We start from the raw sequence: 20,831 nt of genomic DNA, 5'->3' as shown, positions 1-20,831 counted from the left end.
ACTCAACACATAGCCATTAATGTTTAAAATGCAGGCAACAAAAGTGAGTACACCCTTAAGTGAACATATGTATGTATGTATGTACATATATATATATATATATATATATAAAAACATGACACATGCCATCATGGTGTGCAGTGTGTTCTTAACAACTTTGAGGAAACTAGACAAGTGGAGGACAAAAGCAGAAGTGACTAAAAGTGATGTCCTTATGATATGGGGACACTCCAGCATAGACCTGGCGAAGGACTTAAGGTATGCATCAGGTCTCTTAGTTGATCTATCTACTGTTGACTGACGTTTAATCAGAAAAGGTGTCCATGGAAGGTTGACTATCAAGAAGCTGTTCCATACGAAGGGAAACTGGAAGGATGAATCCTTCCCAGAACGTCAAGCTCAACATGAGTGACGCAGTGTGGGATGTTGACAGGGAAGAGGGGAGCTTTTAATGTCCTTTAAGTAGCCTACAGAACTATTCCTTAAGACTACTTGTAGAAATGATGGGAATGTTTGTTTATGGTTCAGGCTCTGGTAAGGATTAAGGTGATTATATCAAATATTGATATCAAATTTATTGGATTTATACAAGCTCATATGCAAAGTCCCAATGTAGTAGATTTTGAAACTGATAGCTGATTTTATGTCAGAGCCTCTTAAAACTCTTTTTAACCTGACAGTGGAAAACAATGAAATGCCCTCGGTATAGAAAGCAGCTTTTGTTATCCTTTTATTAAAAGGGGGTGTCCCAGTTGTTTTTTAACTAACTATAGACATAAATCTGACTGAGCATTTTTGCTTGAAAATCTTAGGCTTTTGCAAGTAATCAAATAAAGCAGTTTGTAAATTCAAATGTCGTTTTATTTAAGTTTCAGCCAAACTTCAGAAAAACCACTAAAATCACAGATGCAGCAAAAATGGTAAATGACATTATAGGAGGACTAGACAAGGAACTAGATTGTGCATCTTTTCTAATTTATTTGTAAAAACCATTTGATACTGTTGAATATCATATTCCAAAGTTTAAACTCTTTGAATCAGAATGATGTTATTTCAGTGATAGCACCCAGTGCAATAAACATAGTGGTATGTGTTTTGATGGAGCCTTTTATTTAGAATTTATATTTATATAAATGATCCAAATCTTAATGTACCAAATGCTAAATTGCAGCTTTATGCTATTGATGACACACTTATTTAATATTTTGGATCAATGCTCGTTCAGAAGCCCTGCAGACAAAGCTAAGCTAATGTTCTCAAATGCAAGGAAGAAGACAAAAATGCTTCCCTCAGTTGTCGCTTTGAAAGGAAATGAAACGGAGCTGGTTCGCATGTCCAAATACCTAGGTATTTAGATTGATGACTCCCTTACATTCACACCGCATATGGAAAATCTTGTAAAGAAGCTACGGCTAAAACTGGGTTTTTACTTTAGAAATAGGTTATTTTTCTTCCAAGGCAAAAAAGCAATTTATTCCTGCAACTTTCTTGTCTGCTGGATTGTGGAGATTTTCTGTCTCTGAACTGATCTGCTCAATGTCTTTAAATGATTGACACCATATAACATGCCTCTGAGGTTTATTACACATTTTCACATGCTGATACCATACTTAATTTATACTCCTTCCCTTCTTCCACCACACACAGGCAGGGCGTTGGGAGGTGGACACGTTGATCTGGATGGTGAGAGAGGCCATCAAGGTGGTCTCGATCGCTGCACCCAGCATCGGTTCACCTCCCAGTTTTAATTACACTTAGTCAACATAACACAAAAAACACACACTGACAACACATGGACATATTTTGGGGGGCGGGCCATGCAGTGTGCGGTGGGCGGGGCTGCTTTGGTGGTCCCGCTCCCAACATGATGTGGTTACTTCTTCCCAATTTTAATTGCAAACAACACACACTTCACAATCATTCATAAGCTGGGAGGGAGGGGGTGACAATGGGGTCCTGCCACGCCCCTATTTCTGGGGCTGTGCCGGAGGAGTTTGGGCGGGGGAGTGGTGCTGTTCAGGGGGCCTGGGTCTGGGCTGGCCTGGCAGGGGTGGGACTGCTGCTGGCCCTGGGTGGTGCTGGATCGGCTGCATGTGTGAAGTGGTGGGGGGGCATTGACAGGGGTGGGGGGTAGTTGTGGGCCCCTGATCGGGGCCCTCCTATCCCCTGCTCCCCCGGGGGTATCTCACAGGGGACACGTTGGGAAAGAAAGGTGAGGGCGTGCATGAGCCAATGGATGAAGTGGTGAATGAATGTTAGGGTAGAGGGGGGGTGGGGGGATCAGGGTGAAAGAATTTAGGAAAGTGGATGGCCGCTGGGATAGGAGGAAGGGGGGGTGTATGCAGATGGGTGGGGGTGTGTATGTGGGGTTATGTTGGTGGTACAGGGAAGTGATGGGGTGGGTGTACAATGAGGACTGTGAATGTGGATAGAGGGGTGTAGGGAGGTATGTGTGTGTGTAGAGTGGGGTATGTGTGTATGGAAGAATGGGTGATTATAGAGGGAGCAGGGATGTGTGTGTGAGGGGGTGTGTGTGTATAAAGAACGGGGGTAGGAGAGTGTGAGTTTGACCGTGTGTAAGAGAATGGGTGTATAGGGTGTGTTTAAGGAGGAAGTGTGGATGCGTGTGGGTGTGGGTGGGGGTAGGTGGGTGGGTGCATGTGTGCGTGTGTGTGCGTGTGTGTGTGTGTGTGTGTGTGTGTGTGTGTGCGCGTGTGTGTGTGCACATGTGTGTGCGTGTGTGCGTATGTGTGTTTGTGTGCGTGGGTGCGTGGAGGGTCTTGGTGCTCGGGGAGCGCTGCTGGTGCACTGGGGTGCGGCCTGGCTGCCGCTCGGTGGCGGTCTGGTGATCCCGGCCCTCCGTCGGTGTGGGCTGGGCCCTCTGCCTGCGGGGGTGGGGGGTTGCTTCTGGGCTCTTGGGGCCGTGGGGCCCGCGCTCTGTCTGCCCTGGGTGGCCGGTGCCCGGCGGGGCCGGTCCTCGCTGGTCCGGGCCTGCTGGGGCCTGTTCCCCCTGACTGCGGGGGACTCTGGCTGGGACCCCCTCTGCCTCCTCCTGGGTCGGTGCATGGCTGGCTCTGGGGTGGGGCGGTTGGGGTCTGCGCCTGGGGATGGCTGCCGATGGCCCTGGTCTCGGGGGTACTCCTGGCGTGCCTCTTGCCTTTGTGTGGGAGGGGTCACACTGGCATGATCACCTTTTCCGGAACACGTTCCACTCTGCATGTTCTGCATGTGACACAGTCACCGAGTCGTCACGCAGTTTTATTCACTAACAGCAGCTAGTTTTCTCATTTCTGTTTGTTTCTCATTTATATTTAACTTTTTAGATTCATAGTTTAGTTACTATGATCTAAAGTTGGCTTGTATGTGTATGTATATGTGTTAATACTGGCAAGTGCGTATATGTTTGTACGTATGTATGTGTGTGTATGTGTGTGCATAGAGGTGTGTGTGTATATGTATGTATGTGTATATGTATATGTGTACATATGTATATATATATGTGTATATATATATATTGTGTGTGTATACGTGTGTGTATATGTATGTGTATGTATGCGTGTGTATGTGTGTGTGCCTGTATGTGTGTATGTATACATCTGTAGGTTGTTTTCTTTCTTTTAGTTTTTGGGTTATTTTTTAGTTGTTTTTTTTCTCTCCCTTTTCTCTCCCTTTATCTCTTTCCCTTTTCTCATGAGGTGTTTCTTCTCCTTTCTCTTTCTGTCTTTTGTCTGTCCTCTCTGGTCCAGCAGTACAAACTCTACAATTCAAACAACAATACAAAATAAACATAGAAATAAAATAAAAATTCAGAAAGTCAAGGGGATCATTATATCTATAAAGCTTCCCTTGGCAGAGAAAATTTGCTCAGCAGAACACAGCATCCAGACCATCATTCTGCTTGCCTAAATGCTGGACAAGACAAAAAAAAAAAAAAAAAAAAAAAAAAAAAAAAATTATACTCTTAGCTTGGACTGCCTGCTCTGGCCACCTGAAGGATCTGCTACTGGTACATTTTCATGTGTAAGGCTGCTTGTTTTACTGCCTACTTATGGACCCTAATTGTTCAGAGAAGTGTTTATTCTTGCTCTCTCCGATCATATTGTAGCTTTTTCCATATGCCTGATCAGAATTGGGTAAAAAAATCTTTTTTTCCCTATGACCTCCTGCTGGAATATGTTGCAGACTAGAAACCTACTAAGGTATTTGCATAGAGCACTTTAGCAGAATTCTGTAGACTGACTCCACAACATGTACTTATTTTTCATAATTCGCTTGTAAAGGTCATTTTCTCATGTAATTGTTATTTTGTGCTATTTAACTCAGTAACCTATGTAACTGTGTTTGTGTATTTGCTGCTCCTTATCTTGGACCATAACAACCTTGTCTAAGAGGTTTTTACTCTCAGTAGGACTTTTTTCCCCTGGTTAAATAAAGGTGGAATAAAAAATGAAATACCTACCCTGTGAAGTTCCCTTTTCTGGTTTCCTGCCCTTGATTGCAACTTGCAGCAGAAAAGAACTAATAGACATCAGGCTGTTGGAATGATAATTGCTGTTGCACACTACTTTTAGATAATTGGTGGCAGAAAAACACGATGAGCGGAGAGTCAGAATGCAGAAGAAATGTTGCCAACCCCCATCAGTCAAGGTCACTTTGATCCTGTCTGTGAGAGTTATTATCATATTTGCCATATGGACTTTTAATGAAGAGAAACCAAATCCTCTGTCATCTGCGTTCTGATGCTGTGACTGAAAAATCAGACTTGATAGGACTTGTTTAGTGGAATAATGGGATATAAACGCTGGAGGTGCCCACTGCCTCCACACACAACCACTCTTTACCTCCTTCACAGTGATGGATCAAGGTTGTCACAGCACTTTCTGTCTGTGTGGAAGGACTAACAAGGGTTCAGTCATATTGTTCACCTTTGTTTCTCCATTTTATACCATTCATATGACTCAATGTTGGTGGAGGAATAGAGACAACAGGAGAATTGTGCCTTTCATCATCCACTCGAGAGCAAGAAAGAGTGACTGAGAGACTTGAGAGCGGTTGAAAAAATCTAGTCTTTGCTAATCTTAAGGAATCACACAATCTTTCCCTTTCATTCTCTCCCTTGCTCCTTTTTAATTAGATCTCATCTCCTTTTGCTCTCTCACACTTTTACTCTGGGAGCCTCTCGAGACTGTCCTTAACTCTCATGTCTTGTGCTTTTTCACACACATTTTCTCACACATAGCGCAGTGAGAAGGGAAAAGTGACAGAGACGCTGCAAAAAAAAAGAAAAAAAAAAGAAGCACTGCTGCCATTTTCTGTGATGTTATTTCCCCTCTTCCCATCCCTCATCTGGCTCTTGCTTATGTACTTGTGAGAATATTTTAATGTAGTAAAATGGGGTTTGATTAAAAGGCGGCGTATCAGAGGAAGCTGATGTGTACTAAACCGGTCGAAGAGTTGCTGAAAGGGACGCACTGAAAGAGAAGATTGACATGACTCAGAGGCAGAAGCTTGAAAAAGCACAGCCCCAAAAGAAAGAAGAAAGGAGATGGGGACTGAGCCTACGCAGCATTCCCTGACAAGGTTGTGTATAACAAACACAAAAGAGGAGAGGGCAGCAGATGTTGAGATAAAAAAAAGAAAGTCGTGTCACAGAAAGAGCTATCTATGCGAGAGAATCACCAGTTATATGGAGGTGAAAAGGCACAAAATAAAGGATATTAAAGAAAAGTATTTTTTGTGTTGGGAACATAATGGAACAAAATGAGAGGGTGCCATTTGATAAGCAGAGATAGGGGACAGGGGGGAGGAAAAGTAGAGGGTCAGGCTTGGAGTTCAAATTGAGGACAACTTCAGTGAGTGTTTCAGAGGTCTATTAGGAGGTGAGAAGAAAGGAGAGAGAAGGATGAAAATTGAACAGATATGGAGAAAATTTCTGAAAATGATATCTGAAAGAGAGGGCTTGAGATCGGACAGGGATGAGAGACAAAGGAGACTCCAATTGAGTTGGAAAATTACAGTGAAGGCTCTGTGAAATCTGCTGGGGGGGATGAGACAGCGCCGACACGGAGGCAGAGAGAGTGAAAGAGACAGAGGAGACCGGTTTTTATAGCAGTCAGTGATGAGAGGAGGTGGCGGGATGTGAGTTCGTAATTAAAAAGTGTGAGATTTTAACATCTGAATTGTTTGTAGCTAGCCGGAGAATTTTTCTCTGGGGAGGAGGGAGGAGAAAGAAAAAGGGACAGAGAGGATAGGGAGGATCTCTACTCACAGTTAAATCAATAGACTTCTCCCTCTTGTTGTATGTAATTGCTCCAGCTGAGAGTCGAGGTGATTTGCGCTCATGCATGTTTGCGACAGTGTACATTTGGTAAGTAAATGCGTGCGATTATTTATTCAGTGAGAAATGTGTAAGTTGAATATAGAAGTGGAAGATGTTTCTGTGCATGTGTGTGTAAGATGGATGCAAAACCAAAGAGTAAAAGGTGGAGGGAAAGTAATCATCACCCAGGATGCAGTGGCATCTACTATTGACTAGCTAACATCCACAGGTCGCTGAGCATTGATTGGCCGGGCGTGCTGCCAGCGTATAGGTGGTCGCATATTGATTGGTTGCTCTTCTGGATGGAATTTTATTGATCACACCAGCAGGAAGCCAAAATCTTCTCTGTTATTATTGTAGAAAGACCAGTGATTGGATATTATGAAAGACTGATGGGTCATTTGTTTTGAGTGGAATTGGTTGGGATACTGTTGCATCCCCCCCCCCCCATCTACAGTTTGGTAATATCAGCAGAATCTTTTTTTTTTTTTTTATTGTATTGACTTGGCACCTTTCTGCCAACACCCTCTTCATTTTCCTGCTGCCCAAGTGTGTTTGGCCAGCTGATCTGTAAAAGGTAAAGAGACACAACACAATATATTCCAATATGTAGCCTAGTATAAATACATTACAAAATACTGTCTTTTAATTCAGTAACTACTGAATTAATACAACAATTCTAAACAATTCTAACATGTAATGGACAACCAACAAACAGTTTTTAATGCAATACTTGATATGTTTTTGACTGTAAAAGATTGTACTTTTGACTCATTTTGATGGCACACTGGTATCCATTATGTATGTTCCTGTTGCCACCGCTGCCCTGCAGCTTTGTGAGGCTGAGCAAACACACATATTTTTTTCTGGCAAGGAGCATCACATTTCAGCTGCATTATGCTTTATGGCAGTGGTTCTCAAATATTTCGATCAAAGACCCGCAAATAACATACAATGATCTCAGACCCCCACTCTCATGCAGTGGCTGAGTTGTTAATGTTTGATGTATCATCCTACAGCCATCCTCTAAATGTAAGACTGGAAAAATCAGCCCAACATCTACTTCTCTCATAGAAATAATTCCAAATTCTGATTTTTAATGTGTGTGCTAGCTTTGTTTATGCAAGCCAGGAATGTCTACCACAGCTTTTTCTGTGGTTTTGTGTGGACACACTATTTTCTTGAAACAATTCTTCTTTACAAATAACTTTTTAAACAAAATGGATTCGGCCTCCATGTGGATTTGGACTTATTTTCTTCTAGTGGTGCAGGACGTGCTCGAACACACGCTCTAGGAAGTGGAAATAGTGACAAGAAGCCTGTAAACTGACATTGTGTGGTCTATCAACTGTTTCAGAAGACATCTGTGCATGATCCAGCAACATCTCCTTTTCAGCACTAAGTTGAATTAACCTTTAATAGAAAAAATAAGCTACTGGGATGTCACTTTCTTTGTTCATCAGTGATTTTTAGGAGGGTGTAACGCCTCATTCGTGTTATGTAATAATAGCTCTTTGATAATAGTTAATTTCGCAAAAAAGATGAAACCCTAGTAGTTACATAATCATTTTCATGACAGTTTTTTTCCCTCTAATGCAGAGGTAGCCCATGTAGGTCCTGTAGGGCCGCTGTTCTGCAGGTTTTAGATGTTTCTTGCAGTAGCACACCTGAAAGTGCTTGTTCTGAACTTGATGATAAACTGTTGAGGAGAGTTGTTTATTTTGAATGTAGTGTGTTGAAGTAGGAAAATATCTAAAACTTGATAACTGCGCCCCCTGAGGACAGGAGCTGGGGTCCCCCTGCTCTATTTTTACATGCTGTATCTTAAGTATTAATAAAAAAAAAAATTACACTTGTTGCACATGTAAAAAGAAAAAAGACTGAAGGTCTCAAAGCTTTTCTTGTTTCCTCTGCTAGCAGAAAAGGTTAAATGGAGTCATCTCTGTGCAATAGGAAATCAGTGGAGGGAGATAAATTGTTTTCTCTCCCTGTGGGGATGGAAACAGACTGCAGATGAACTTTTTCTTTGCTGGCCTTGTAAAATCATGGACTCCCAGTGCTCTGAAATATTCACAAATTGTATGTTAACTATAACATCTGTATATGTATTACTTTGTTTACATTATGTTTATATGTAAGAATGTGTAATTTCTTTACAAAATTAGGAAGGGGAGATTTATCTTTCGCCTCTCCACATTGAATATGGAGTGAAATCCGACTGCTTTTCGTCTCTGATTGACGTGGAAATTATTGGTTGGTAAATATATCTTGAGTGTGTCATGCTTACCCCGTTTATTTTGACACTGTTGAACTGTTCTCGCTTAAGAAATAGCTGTTTAATAATTGGTTCATTGAGAATCAAGCTGTGTTAAATCTGCCAATCACACTACTGGAGGAAAAAAGAGAATTTTACCCAGGCAAACCTAAACATGATTATAAAGGATTGTGAAATGTTTGATTTACCAACTAGTTTATTTTGATTACCCTAAAAAAGTCAATTAGTTTTATGGTAGTTTACTTTTATGCAATGCTGGTGTTGGTACCAAATACAGGCATTCTTCTATGATCTTAGTCTTTTTTTTTCCCCTTATGATGACCTAAAGCAGATTCTCCGTTTTGCTTATTGCTTTGCTTCTTTCATAGCCTTCATTTCCATTTTTATCTGTCCATCAGGTGGACTGTGCCTTGTCACTGGTGCGCTTGGGGAAGGAGCGGGAAATCCCAGGCCTGGAGCTCTTGTGTGATGACTTGGTCACCATGGAAACACTTGTGTATGAGACATCATGTGAATTGAGCCTGACATTGAAAGAACTGCAGCAGCTAAGCGACATTGACAAACTCCGCCTGCTTATGAAAAATGTAAGTGACACTTTCACTTCTGGGGCTTTTTTCCCATCATATACTGGGAAATCAGATGTTGGCTTAAGATGTAAAGCTTTCATGCCGCAAGATTAATGAACAGTTTTAGGTTTAGAGTTTTTATAAAAGGTGTGAAAAATTGACTGATTACGAAAATACTTCCTTTATGCACTAGAAAATATGAAAGAAAATGTCTCATTGTCTTCATTGGAATAGTTTGGGTTTCTTTTTAAAAAATCATTTTAACCAAAATGTTTTTATAACCCCAAAAGTATTATTCAGCTTATTCTTGTTTAGTTTTTGTCTACAAATTTAGCCTCTGGAAAAAAATTACTTTGTTGTCCTAAATTTTTAAGAGTGAATAATGGATATGATTATTATATATTTCCTGCTTTTAATATTGTCAAAGAATTAATCATGAATTTATTATTATCCAGATTATTCTGTGGTATTTCATTTCCCAACACAATAAACCCAACAAATACTCATTATATGTTTTTCAGATTATTTTATTTCCATATTTTGATGCGAACATAACAAAATATTATATACAAAGTAAAATAATGACACCTTCTTGCTCCAACTACATTTTATCTGCTGTGTAAAGAATAAATAAATTCTACATATTTACTCTGGATTTATTGCAGATAAAACACCAAACTATTCATTCATTCATTTTCTAAACCCGCTTAATCCAAATAAGGGTCGCAGGAGAGCTGGAGCCTATCTCAGCAGCCTCTGGGCGAGAGGCAGGGTACACCCTGGACATGTCGCCAGTCTATCGCAGGGCCAAAACCACTGGAAGCTATATTATAAGTAGCTAGCTTTGACTTCCAGTTGTCCTTTAGCTTGATAAGTAATATGGGACAAGTGGAAATAAAAAAACAAGAACAGATCTCAGAGATTGAATACATTTTCTACAGATTATGACTTTTGCACACTGATGATGCTCACTAACAATTAAAAGTTTTGTGTTTGCATAGCGAAACTATCCATCACCACCTTGGGCTGACCTTCTTGCTGTCAGCCCAGTATCCTTGTCACGGTAGATAAACAGTAGTTTCTTTCAAAACGGCGGTGCATTTACCTTCAGCATGAAAAGCTGGTGGTCAGACGACGTATGGTGAAATGTATTTGATACATTTTCGTCATGCTTCACAGGCTGGTTAGCTGACCTCCACAATGGTACCTTGGTATTTTTCTTTTTAATCACCAAAAATGAAAACACAGCGTTGACGTTATCAATTAGTTTGGAAAGACTACCTTCCCCTGCTGTAGTGTCACATTCTAAAAGCTTCTTCTGCAACTCTTACTAAACCAAAACAAGGCAGCATAACTGGCAGGATGCAGATGTGGGGGAACTTTGCTTTCATTCTGTGCAGAAGTTGTGCTGATCTGCTTTTATGGTTCAGTATTAATATTTATAGAAAGGGATAATATAAATGAATTATTTGTAGCACTTAATACTGTGATCCATTTTTAAATTAAGCAATTGTGACATCCCTACAGTGAATATAATGTGTGCTGATTACAACTTCAGCAGACATCTAAACAAAACAAAAGTTGCGCAACATAAAACCATTGAAAAGAAGCCAGAAATTTCTTCAAACTTGCCGTCCATCTCCAGCCATAACAGCTTTTCTTCTGCAGGTACTATGGTTACAAGTCTCCTTGGAGTACATGCTATGAGCTGTCCTCTAAATTGTAGCTAATAACTGCCAGCTTTAGCCTATGAGGACCGCTGCCAGTCGGATCTGCCATACAGGCAGGCAGCCAGCAAACATCGTTGACTGCACTAATACATGCTGTTTGACTGGAACTCCTTTTGGGCGCTCTGTGTGTGTGTGTGTGTGTGTGTGTGTGTGGATGTTTACCAAACTCGCAAGATTAAATCCCCCCCTCTTTTTGTGTCTGATGTCTTTCTTTTTCAGAGAGAAAAACAAAGTCAAAATGTTTGTGTGTGGGTGTGCATGTTCGCACTTGGCATCCAAATATTTCATTTTATTTATTTATTATTTCAGATCTTTTTTTTCTGTCAATGCTCTGCTATCAGACAGGGCTGTCAAAAGATAGGTGCATAGCCCTGCATGAACTTGACATGCATCTACGTAGATCATAGATGGATACTGGATATCTGGATACTGCAGCAATTATTTTTGAAGTTCAGGTTTAATTGCATGGGACAATTTCATGGAAATGCAGATTGAAGTGTTCTCTTTTGCAGAGCACTTTAAAAAAAAAGAATTGTGGAGGTTAATATTTCTGTGCTGTATGATGTGCACAAACACACAAAGATATTTAAGTTATTCTTGACCACATAATACCACCCGAGAGACATGGAATTAGTCATAAATATATTCAGCAGCATGATAAGGATCCTAAATAAGTAGTAGAGTCATGATGAGCTACTGTATCCTTAGCTGCATGAATAATGTGGAGTACTTCAGCTGACAGTGGCCTTGATGTCAACATCATAGAGTCAGTGAGGGATTACATGAAGAGACAGAAGCCTAAATCCACCTTTAAGACACCTCAAATCCATAGCAGATAATTTACATTCTCCAAACGAAAAGCAAAATAACCCAACGCAGAGGTGTGGGCTCACTTCAGTCTTTAATGACATACTCTTTGGAAGGTATCGCAGCTTTCCTACAAGTTCTGAGAGATTCTTGAGCCATCTTCCAAGAATTTGAGCTTCTTCAAGTGTGTGTACGCTGTGTACTTATTCTGTCACTTAAAGTGTTTTCTTTTCATTTTCAGCTGGTTTCTTAAATATTTTAAAGCCCACGGTTAATAATTACCAAAATGAAGCTCTTTTAGATGTTTATATTAAACTTTTGATGAAGAAATTAAATGTTATTTTTCACTGCCATCTTTGTTTAGGTGTCGCTGCACGTTCAGTGAGTGATCAACTGATTTAATGGTCTTTTGTGCTTAGGTAGGGGGTGCATCACGTGACCTTTTTTTTTTATTTTTTTTTTTTAAATAAATGATGTATTATAGACATGTGTACAACTAATCAATTAAAATTCTGCACAAAGTTGACACTTTTTTAAAGTAAACTTTTTAATGTTTGGATGAGTTGTGTCTCATTGTGCAGAGATATGGTGGGAGGCAGAGATGCTTGTGAGAAGCTGCCAGTTTACTGGTGAACCTTTTTGCTCCAAGCTTAACCACACATCTCCTACTTACAGCAGAAATAAATCCTGTGTCTGCTTTGTTACGGCTGAGTAAAGTGAAGGGAGTTGACGCCAAAGTTTCGTTTAGCTTCAGCCCTAAGTAATCAACTCACGCCAGCCTTACAACCTTAGTTAAGAGGCAGAAACTGACCTAAACTCCTTTTATTGCTGGTCTGCTGTTCAGCAACAAACAAATCAGCTAAAATCATTATGTGAAACTAAAACTAGGGTTTTATTTATTTGCCAGTACTATAGAATTCACTGAGAATAAGTAAATGTTTAATATTTAATGTGGTGATGTGACATTAGCCGTATGAAACAGCTGGGCATTAGGTGTGCTTTCCACCTGTTTACATCAGTGACTGTGAGCTTCCTTAATCATGTTTGACAGTAAACTCCTTTGTTTCTGTTTCTTTCTAATACCAGTCCAGCCCAGAACGCTACGTGAAAGATGCTTTCCAGTGGATGGTGCCATTCCTGCACCGCTGTGAAGGACAGAAAGAGGGTGCTGCCAAGTCTCTGCTGGCTGAGTACCTGGTCAGCCTGGCCCAGCTTGACCTCACCCTGCCCCTCATCATTTTCCAGCACTCAAAACCTGACGCAAGTATCCCAACACACACATAAGGGCAGTTGCTGTCACACTTGGGTAATCACAAATGGAACCAAAGGAAAATGAAATCATACACACACGTCAGCCTCATTGTGTGCTTGTGATGTCGGGGCCATAGCATTGGCCCTGCACTGTAAATGTTATATTTATGACAGCATAAGGACACAGGCAAGGACAGGCCTCTCGGCTATCACACACACACAGATGCACTAAACAACAAAAATACCCAAACTGATGCAGTACTTGGATGTGTATATGTGATAGTAGCTGCAGATTGAAGCAATCTCACACACTGACTCTTATGTCATCATTAGTGCCAGCAGAAGATCATCGGGGACCCAGACCAGCTGATGGAAGTCGCTTTGGAGTGCATCTATAGCTGCGAGAGAGGCGACCAGCTCAGCCTCTGTTATGACATCCTGGAGTGTCTGCCGCAGAGGGGCTATGGGTTAGTCACACACATACATGGTTTTACACAAACACACACACAGTCAAGTGGTCACATATCTTGTCCTCTGCAGATGACAAGACTGATCTTGATTTAGATGATGTAAATGGTGTTGTCAGGATGGTAAAGCAATCCTAACTGGTTTTCCTACAGAATTACAATTGATCCCAGCCTTACCACCACTTTCCTTCCAGCCTCCCAACCCTCTTTAGACTTATAAATAAACCTCTGCTTCTGCTTCTCCTCCCTTTGCACCTCTGTTTTCATCGTCCTTCTCTCTTATATGCTTAACTTGTGCTCCAAGGAGCCATCAGTTAGCCATGCAGGGTTTCCTACCCTTTACTATTGCACGCTCTCTCTTACTCCTTCTCTCTTTCACACCTTTTCTGTAACACATTTTATTTCATGTGGCAAGGGGACCTGTTTTGCAAATCTCCCATGTTGCTAAGTGGGGATGCAGTGTATTTAAAGGTGACTGAATGATAATTAAACATGCAGAGAGGAAAAAACAGAAGACCTGTAAGGTGTCAGAGTAGCTTGAATGCATATTTAGATGGATTACTCTACTGAATCAACCATAATTGCACAGTGCAGTTCTAATAAAAGCTGTGTTTTGGTCATATCAGGTAGCTTCATGGGACTAATCTTAACTTTTGTAACTGCATCTGTTGGTCTTTTCATCGGGCTCATTTTCGTTGCACTCTGGTGCATCATGCTGAGACTGAATACTTTTCCCCTTCAGACTCACAGTAGGTGATAACTGCACTGAAACAAGATATCATCGAGTCGGCTGGGAACAGGGCCGCTCGAAACCAAAGTCTATTGTTGTACTAAACCGAGCAAGTCTACTGCAGGTGTCCTTTTTTTATGCATCTGTAGCGATGACAGCTGTGACTGCAGGCACTGTGTTATAGGATTGTCCTTCAGAAATTTCATGTATAAGAGATGTCAGGAGAGCCTTGAGGGACCTCCCTAAAAGTGTTCACTTAGACTCAAGGATGAGCCGGTTATAATTTGCCTTAGTAAAATACACACGTGTCTGTAATACAAGAATTGGCTAATTATGACACAATTTCATACAAATAGATGAAATATAAATAAAAAAATGAGGACATGCATACTTGGAACACCTGCTGCTGTCACTGTTGTTTTGTCTTTGTTACTCCCATATCTGTCAACCTAACTCTCCCTTTTTTTTAAATCTTTTAAACTTTGTTAGTACAGCATTTAAAAGATCATTGTCTATATTATCAGATTTATTTCAGAGTGTGTACGTGTGTGGTGACGTCACTTCCAGTTGTTTTGAAAACATTTGATGTTTGTTGAACGTGGTGAAGCCCACGGTTTCACCTGCTAATGTTAAAGCCAATAAGCTGCTTCATAGTTTACAGGTGAAGAGAAACTAGGAGTGAATGTAAAAATGCAAATTTGGGGTGATCTCAGTGAGAGCCACAGGCAGCCATTCACTTGTGTGTATATGCTGAGATCTGGCCATGCATTAGTCACACAACAATATCATCACTGTTGCTACTGGAAAAGGAAATTGATTGATATCCCGAGTTTTATGATACAATATTGGATTAAATAATCTTGGATTGATTAAGTTAAAATGATTAACTTACTTAAATCTAGCTCTTCAGTTAAGTGTCTTACTATTTCTTACATCTGCTGTGTTTGGTGACATTGTTTTCAAATGTTCACATGGATATGAGCTTTTTGATGACAAATCTAGAATAGGGGGCTAAAAAGGGAAGAACAATGTTGAAGATGTGGCAAAAATATGCTTTTTTTCCCCTAGTCAGTTCAAAAATATAGTGCAATTAATTTCCCTTGTTCCACATGTCATGTGAAGACTCGTCCATTTTAGGCTCAGTTTTATTCTGTAAAAAATGGAATTGGAAATGTTCAGCGCAGGAAATGTTCTCTTAATTGCTGTTTAATGGAACAGTTAAGTCAGTAATTACTTGGTCATATTATCTTTTTGTTTCATTTTGTAACCACATCATATAAAACATTCATTGACACTTCTTTCTAAATTAGCACAGCGCTGAGCTTCAGAGGAAGCGCTTCACTTTCTGTGACAGTTTTTTTTTGTTTTGGCTCCCCTGTTTGGATTAATAGTACTGTATGGCTCAGCTGTACTCGCACTACCCTCAACTTTACATCTCTACGCTTCTCTGACTTACTTAGCTCTAAAACTCTCCAAGATTGCTGCATATTTTGTTTTTATGACACTTTTTTAAATAAAGCCTTTAATTCTTTTCAGAAGAACGCAGCACATTTTTATACAAAGATTGTGAAATACAGAAATAAAGGGTTGAGATGGTGAGTCAGGTAGAGAGAGAGAGGATGAAGGAGAGAAATGTGTTAACAACTGAGGAAAGAGGTGCAAAGAGGTGGATGGAGAAGTCACAAATTTAGTTGTCTATGCTTTTAAAAAGTGCACACTCCTTGCCACACACTGACACACTGCTGCACATAATAATAGGATTATTTTGTTACAGTCGGTACTCATGCGGGAGACGGACGAGCCTGACCCAAAATGCTTTGCCTCAAGGCAAAGCATCATGGGGTTTTATTTTTAGTTGCGAATTGGTACAATCATACCTACTCTGTCTCTGTGTGTATTTTTTGTTTTACAGACCAGAGACTGACATCACTGCATCTCTTCATGACCAGGTGGACAGACTTGAAAAGCACCTGAGGTTGGTATAATATCAGCAAATAATCTTTCACTTGCGTGCTCCTTTATGTGTCCCATCACCGCCTGTACAACAGGAATGTGCAGGTTAGAGTTAAGCAGCATCTACTTGCAGTGTTTAATATGTGAAGATTTGCTATTTTCCCTTTTTATCTAAGCTGAGTTGAAATCTTTGGGCTTGGGGCTATTGTTTGAACTATACATCAACTTCATCCTCACAGCTCTGTTGTCTCCGTTTGCAGGACATTTTAAAGTGTTGACAAAAGCAGGCCCTCAGCATTGTGATGTGATGCGCTGCTTGAGACATTTTCACTGTGTAGCAACGCTTCTTACTTCTCCCCTCCGTTATGGGCTTGATGGAGAACCCCAAGAAGGAGAAGAAACATGCTTGCAGAGTCAACTCTCTCACTTAGTGAATATCAAAGGACCATTGTCCATCCCAGGGGTTTTAAACAGCCTCAGGCATCGTCACAACAGTAGGGGTGAGGAGGAAGGATGGAGAATATGGATAAAGGCATGAGGCGCGCAGGTGCTTAAAGGGAAAACAGATTAAGATGATGATGATGAGGATGAGGAGGATGAGGAGGAGGAGGAGGAGAGAACAGCAATGGGAAAACTCATGTTAAGACTGAGTTTATCCTTTACACATATTTACATACAGGCATGCACAAACACACCTTGGGGAACTAGGAAAGTGTGTTCTTATGTATGCCACACTTAGGATGCATGACTCACACACACTTGGCTGAATCAAGCAGCAAATGCGAAAGTGTGTGCTCTCTGTGAACACCTCTAGAGTAAAATCTGCTTTCAGTTGCTGCCACTCACTGGCAGTTCACAGTCATTTATGCACAGGCAACATGCAGACACCCCCCACAACACACAAACCCAAAGAAACATGTGCAAACACAGGATTGTAAATTTCAGGGCTTGTTGTCTGTCTTCCTCACACACACACATACAGTATAGTCACAAGCACACACTTACACACAGGTGCCTGTTTACTATGTTAATGAGCTGCAGCCGAGACTCAACATCTGGAGCAGTACGACCCCGTTGAGACTCGGGGTGCCTTTCTAATCCTTCATCAGCACCCACTTTCTCCTTTGGTCACATGTCACAGCTTGCATCCACTCACTCCTAGAGGCACACATACACACACACTCGCGAATAGGTGTTGCCTTCTTGACATGCAGTTCATCAACCTGCTCTTCTGTTTTGCACTGCGCTTACTGCATCTGCACTGTGTCTCGCAAATGACTCTGCTGCCAAAATAATGAACAGTTTAGATCTTAGCCGTCCCCCGTCTTTCTCCTGTGGATTGTTCTGGATTTGTTTTGCCAAGTTTCTTCTTCCTCTGCTTTAGCATTTCCAACTGTGAAACATGCTGCTTCCACTCATCCTGTCTTGAGCTTGAACTTGTTGAAAAAAGTGATTTAAATAAAAGTTTGACCTATTTAGGGTCATTCCATGCTAACTAATCTGACCCCCAAGTGAATGTGAAGGATGTTTTGTAAGAACAGTTGGTTAAAATTCTTAAAGTTTTAACTAATTTGGATTTTAAGTTAATATATTTTGTTTAAGTGTAGCTACCTTAACTCCAGTTTTTCAGTCCTATGAAACCTACAGTCACATTAACATCAGCCTTTTTTAATTGTTTGTTTGCTCAGTAAGTCTGATTAGTTTTGGGGAAGTGTGAATGCACAAAACTAATTCTGATTCAGATGAAGGAAGCAGACTTGGTCCGTCCACAAACGCAGGTCTCACTTTACAATAATGCTGTGATTTTGCATTTAGCTGCAAATCACATTTAGGGATTTGTGGATGTTAAATATAAATTTCACCAAACTGTAATGAGCAATTAGTGGAAGAAGGATTTAGCTCCTAACTTAGACACTTTAACCACAAAAGCAATTGGAGAGGAGAGTTAGAAGTTTTTCAAGGTCCCTTGACAATAAAGGAATTTTCATATTAAAATTTTGGGATAAAATCACCTTTCTGAAGTATTCTTCTTCTGGAGTTATATGAATACAAGTTTTTAGCCAGTGTTTGTTGGTTATATGCCTCTATCTGTCCTCATGCTTGTTAGTGTGGTGGAGGTCCTGGAGAAACATGGTCTACAGAAACCCATCTCTTATGTGAAGAACAGCCAGAACAGCCAAGAGGAGGCCCACCAGTTAATCATCAAACTGTGCCGTCACACTGGCCGCAAGTATGATTCTTATTTCTGAACATAAAGCTAACTCTGTCAGGATCTTATGAGCATGTTGAACATTTCTCTCTGTGTGTGTGTGTGTGTGTGTGTGTGTGTGTGTGTGTGTGTGTGTGTGTGTGTGTGTGTGCGTGTGTGCGTGTGTGCGTGTGTGCGTGTGTGCGTGCGTGCGTGCGTGCGTGCGTGCCCAGAAACCCTCCAGTAAGTGAGACGGTGTGGAGAGGTTTACTGCAGGACTTGCTGGAAATGCAGCAGAACGTTTACACTTGCCTAAAGCCAGAGACGTGTCATCAGGTATTAAAACACAGCCGCATCATTATTGGAATACGTATAAGGACTTGGCCTAAAATCAAGCTACTAATTTTGTACAATAATGTTCCTTATTAACTGTCTCCATGTACTTATCTCCAACAAAGAGTTTGTTTTGCGCATGTTTATTTGTAGGTCTGTCTATTTGTTAGCAACTTAATTCAAAAAGTGCTTGGCAGATTTTTGTGATTTTTCTCTTTTGAGAAAAGTTCTTGAAGGATTTGTGGACACAGGAACTTTTAAACAGTTCTTTTTTATTTTTAGTAAAATAAATAAATAAAGCAAAATAAACAGAGGAATTGTGTAATGTTATTTGTATGAAACATTATGGACAATATATGTGAGGTAGGTTATATTCCTTGTATTGAATACAATAATATGGTTATTCTGTGTTGCGTAGCATAGATAAAAAAAACATTGGAGTATTGTTTTTGGCACACATCAAAATATGGGGGGAATAGAGCTACTGGTTGTAATGTTAAAAAAAATAGAAACAAGTCTGAATGCAGAGTTGGTTGGCCCCACAAAAAAAGACTTCATGAAATAAATATTTATTTTGCACATGTAGAAAGAACAGCTGGGCCTACTGTATGTGGCCTTTAGTTTTGAGTCGGCATTCTTAACGCTAGCCATGCAATTCATCAAACAATGTTAAAACTTTTGTTCAGTTAAACATCATTTCTGCCTGCATAATATCCCCTGTTACTTCCCTATTGCTGCAGGTCTTTGTGGAGTCCCTGCTGTGCTCCAGCCGCGTGGAGAACGTACGCCTGGCGGGGCAGCTCATGCATTGCTCCAAGGTATATTGAATAAGACTCTCCCTCACACAGTTCCCTCAAACTGCCCGCCGGGTTCCCCAAACATTAAACTGCTCATAATAAGTTTTCCATTCTCATTGATCTCTACATCTGTATTAATGTTTTCAGGTCAGTCAGGATGTTCCCGTCAGCTTGTCTTTCCGGGGAAAAGGTTATTCTCTGAAGGTGGCCTACGACAACAGTGTAGAATTGGTGTTGGCTGCTGCTAGAGAGTACTTCAACTCCTCCACAGCACTTACAGACCCTTGCATGAGTCTTGCCGGGTGAGCAGAGAAATGATGCATATTTTTATCCATAAGAGGCTCAAGCCATTAGTATTTCTTTATACTGGGTGGAAGTTAGTGTTACACAGCATATTCAAGTAAAATTAAGGTTTTAATATGATGCTGAGGAAAAAAAACACCTCTATGCCAAAGTCTTGACTTGACATAAATACTGTGTGTATTGGTGCTTGTTTTTGTGCTGGTGTAAATGATCAATAACAAAACAGTTTCTATTTTATTTTGTTGTCTGTTACATAAAGCTCATTGTGAGTGAAACCTTGAAATTTGCTGCTGGTTTCAGATCTTATGGCAGGGCTGATGGGTGTCTGACCTTATCTGCTGTTTCTGGTGGGGAAGTAGGACAGTAATTGGGTCATCTTTCATTTATAGTAACTAATACACAAGCCCCACACAGAGATAATCATCCATTGCATCACTCCAGTGTGTTTGGATTTGTCCAGGTGCGTTTGTTGTGTATGGTTATGAAACGAAAAGTAGCATCTGAAAATTTGCCAATAATGGAATTAATAGTCCATACAAAATGACTGTGTCCTTTGGATCAAAAGACCTGCTCCACTGATGCACATTTTATCTTTTATACCAAATACCAAAGACACGGACATTTGAACAGAAACAAAACTGCAGTCTGCCTTTGTCCTTACTATTTGTTATCGGTGGCAAACTTTCATACAAGGACAAATAAGGTCCTCTTGAAATAAAAAGGGGATCCTCCCTTCCAGCAAATTTGTTTGCAAGCACCACAGGAATAGAAACAGACACACCCACACACACGAGGATAAGACAGAAGAAGAAAAGTCCAAATATTGTAATCAAGGTTCCTGTGGCCTTTTAATAAATTTTATTCCTCAGCCAAATACGCAAAACACAAGACAACACAAAACACAAGACAAAACCACCAAGACAAAAAGGGGCTAAATCCCCTTTGGATTTAGCCTTTGACCTTTTGAGTCCTCAGGTGAGACTGCATGAGAAATCATGGTGTCACTGCAATCTGTTCTTCTCAACATAATCCACCTATTTATCCCAAAATGTAACCAGCCATTGTGTTCTTTGTGGAACACAATATGTGTGTGTGTATATATATATATATAT

General features: G+C 40.5%; 1 protein-coding gene across 1 annotated transcript in view; it reads left to right on the top strand.

The window, feature by feature from the left end:
• The window catches only part of nbas (NBAS subunit of NRZ tethering complex), a 181,537-nt gene that overhangs the window by 51,192 nt on the left and 109,514 nt on the right, over nucleotides 1–20,831 (top strand). The window contains exons 24-31 of the mRNA XM_079255987.1: nucleotides 8,993–9,178; nucleotides 12,784–12,957; nucleotides 13,282–13,415; nucleotides 16,058–16,120; nucleotides 18,206–18,328; nucleotides 18,520–18,622; nucleotides 19,360–19,437; nucleotides 19,564–19,718. Coding sequence (XP_079112113.1) covers nucleotides 8,993–9,178; nucleotides 12,784–12,957; nucleotides 13,282–13,415; nucleotides 16,058–16,120; nucleotides 18,206–18,328; nucleotides 18,520–18,622; nucleotides 19,360–19,437; nucleotides 19,564–19,718 — 1,016 coding nt within the window. The remainder of the gene's footprint in view (nucleotides 1–8,992; nucleotides 9,179–12,783; nucleotides 12,958–13,281; nucleotides 13,416–16,057; nucleotides 16,121–18,205; nucleotides 18,329–18,519; nucleotides 18,623–19,359; nucleotides 19,438–19,563; nucleotides 19,719–20,831) is intronic.

Source organism: Telmatherina bonti (genome assembly GCF_933228915.1).
Source record: "Telmatherina bonti genome assembly, chromosome: 16".
In the NCBI taxonomy this organism is placed as follows: Eukaryota; Metazoa; Chordata; class Actinopteri; order Atheriniformes; family Telmatherinidae; genus Telmatherina; species Telmatherina bonti.
The sequence above is the reverse complement of the archived record's forward strand: the minus strand, read 5'-3'. Positions and strand labels throughout refer to the sequence as shown.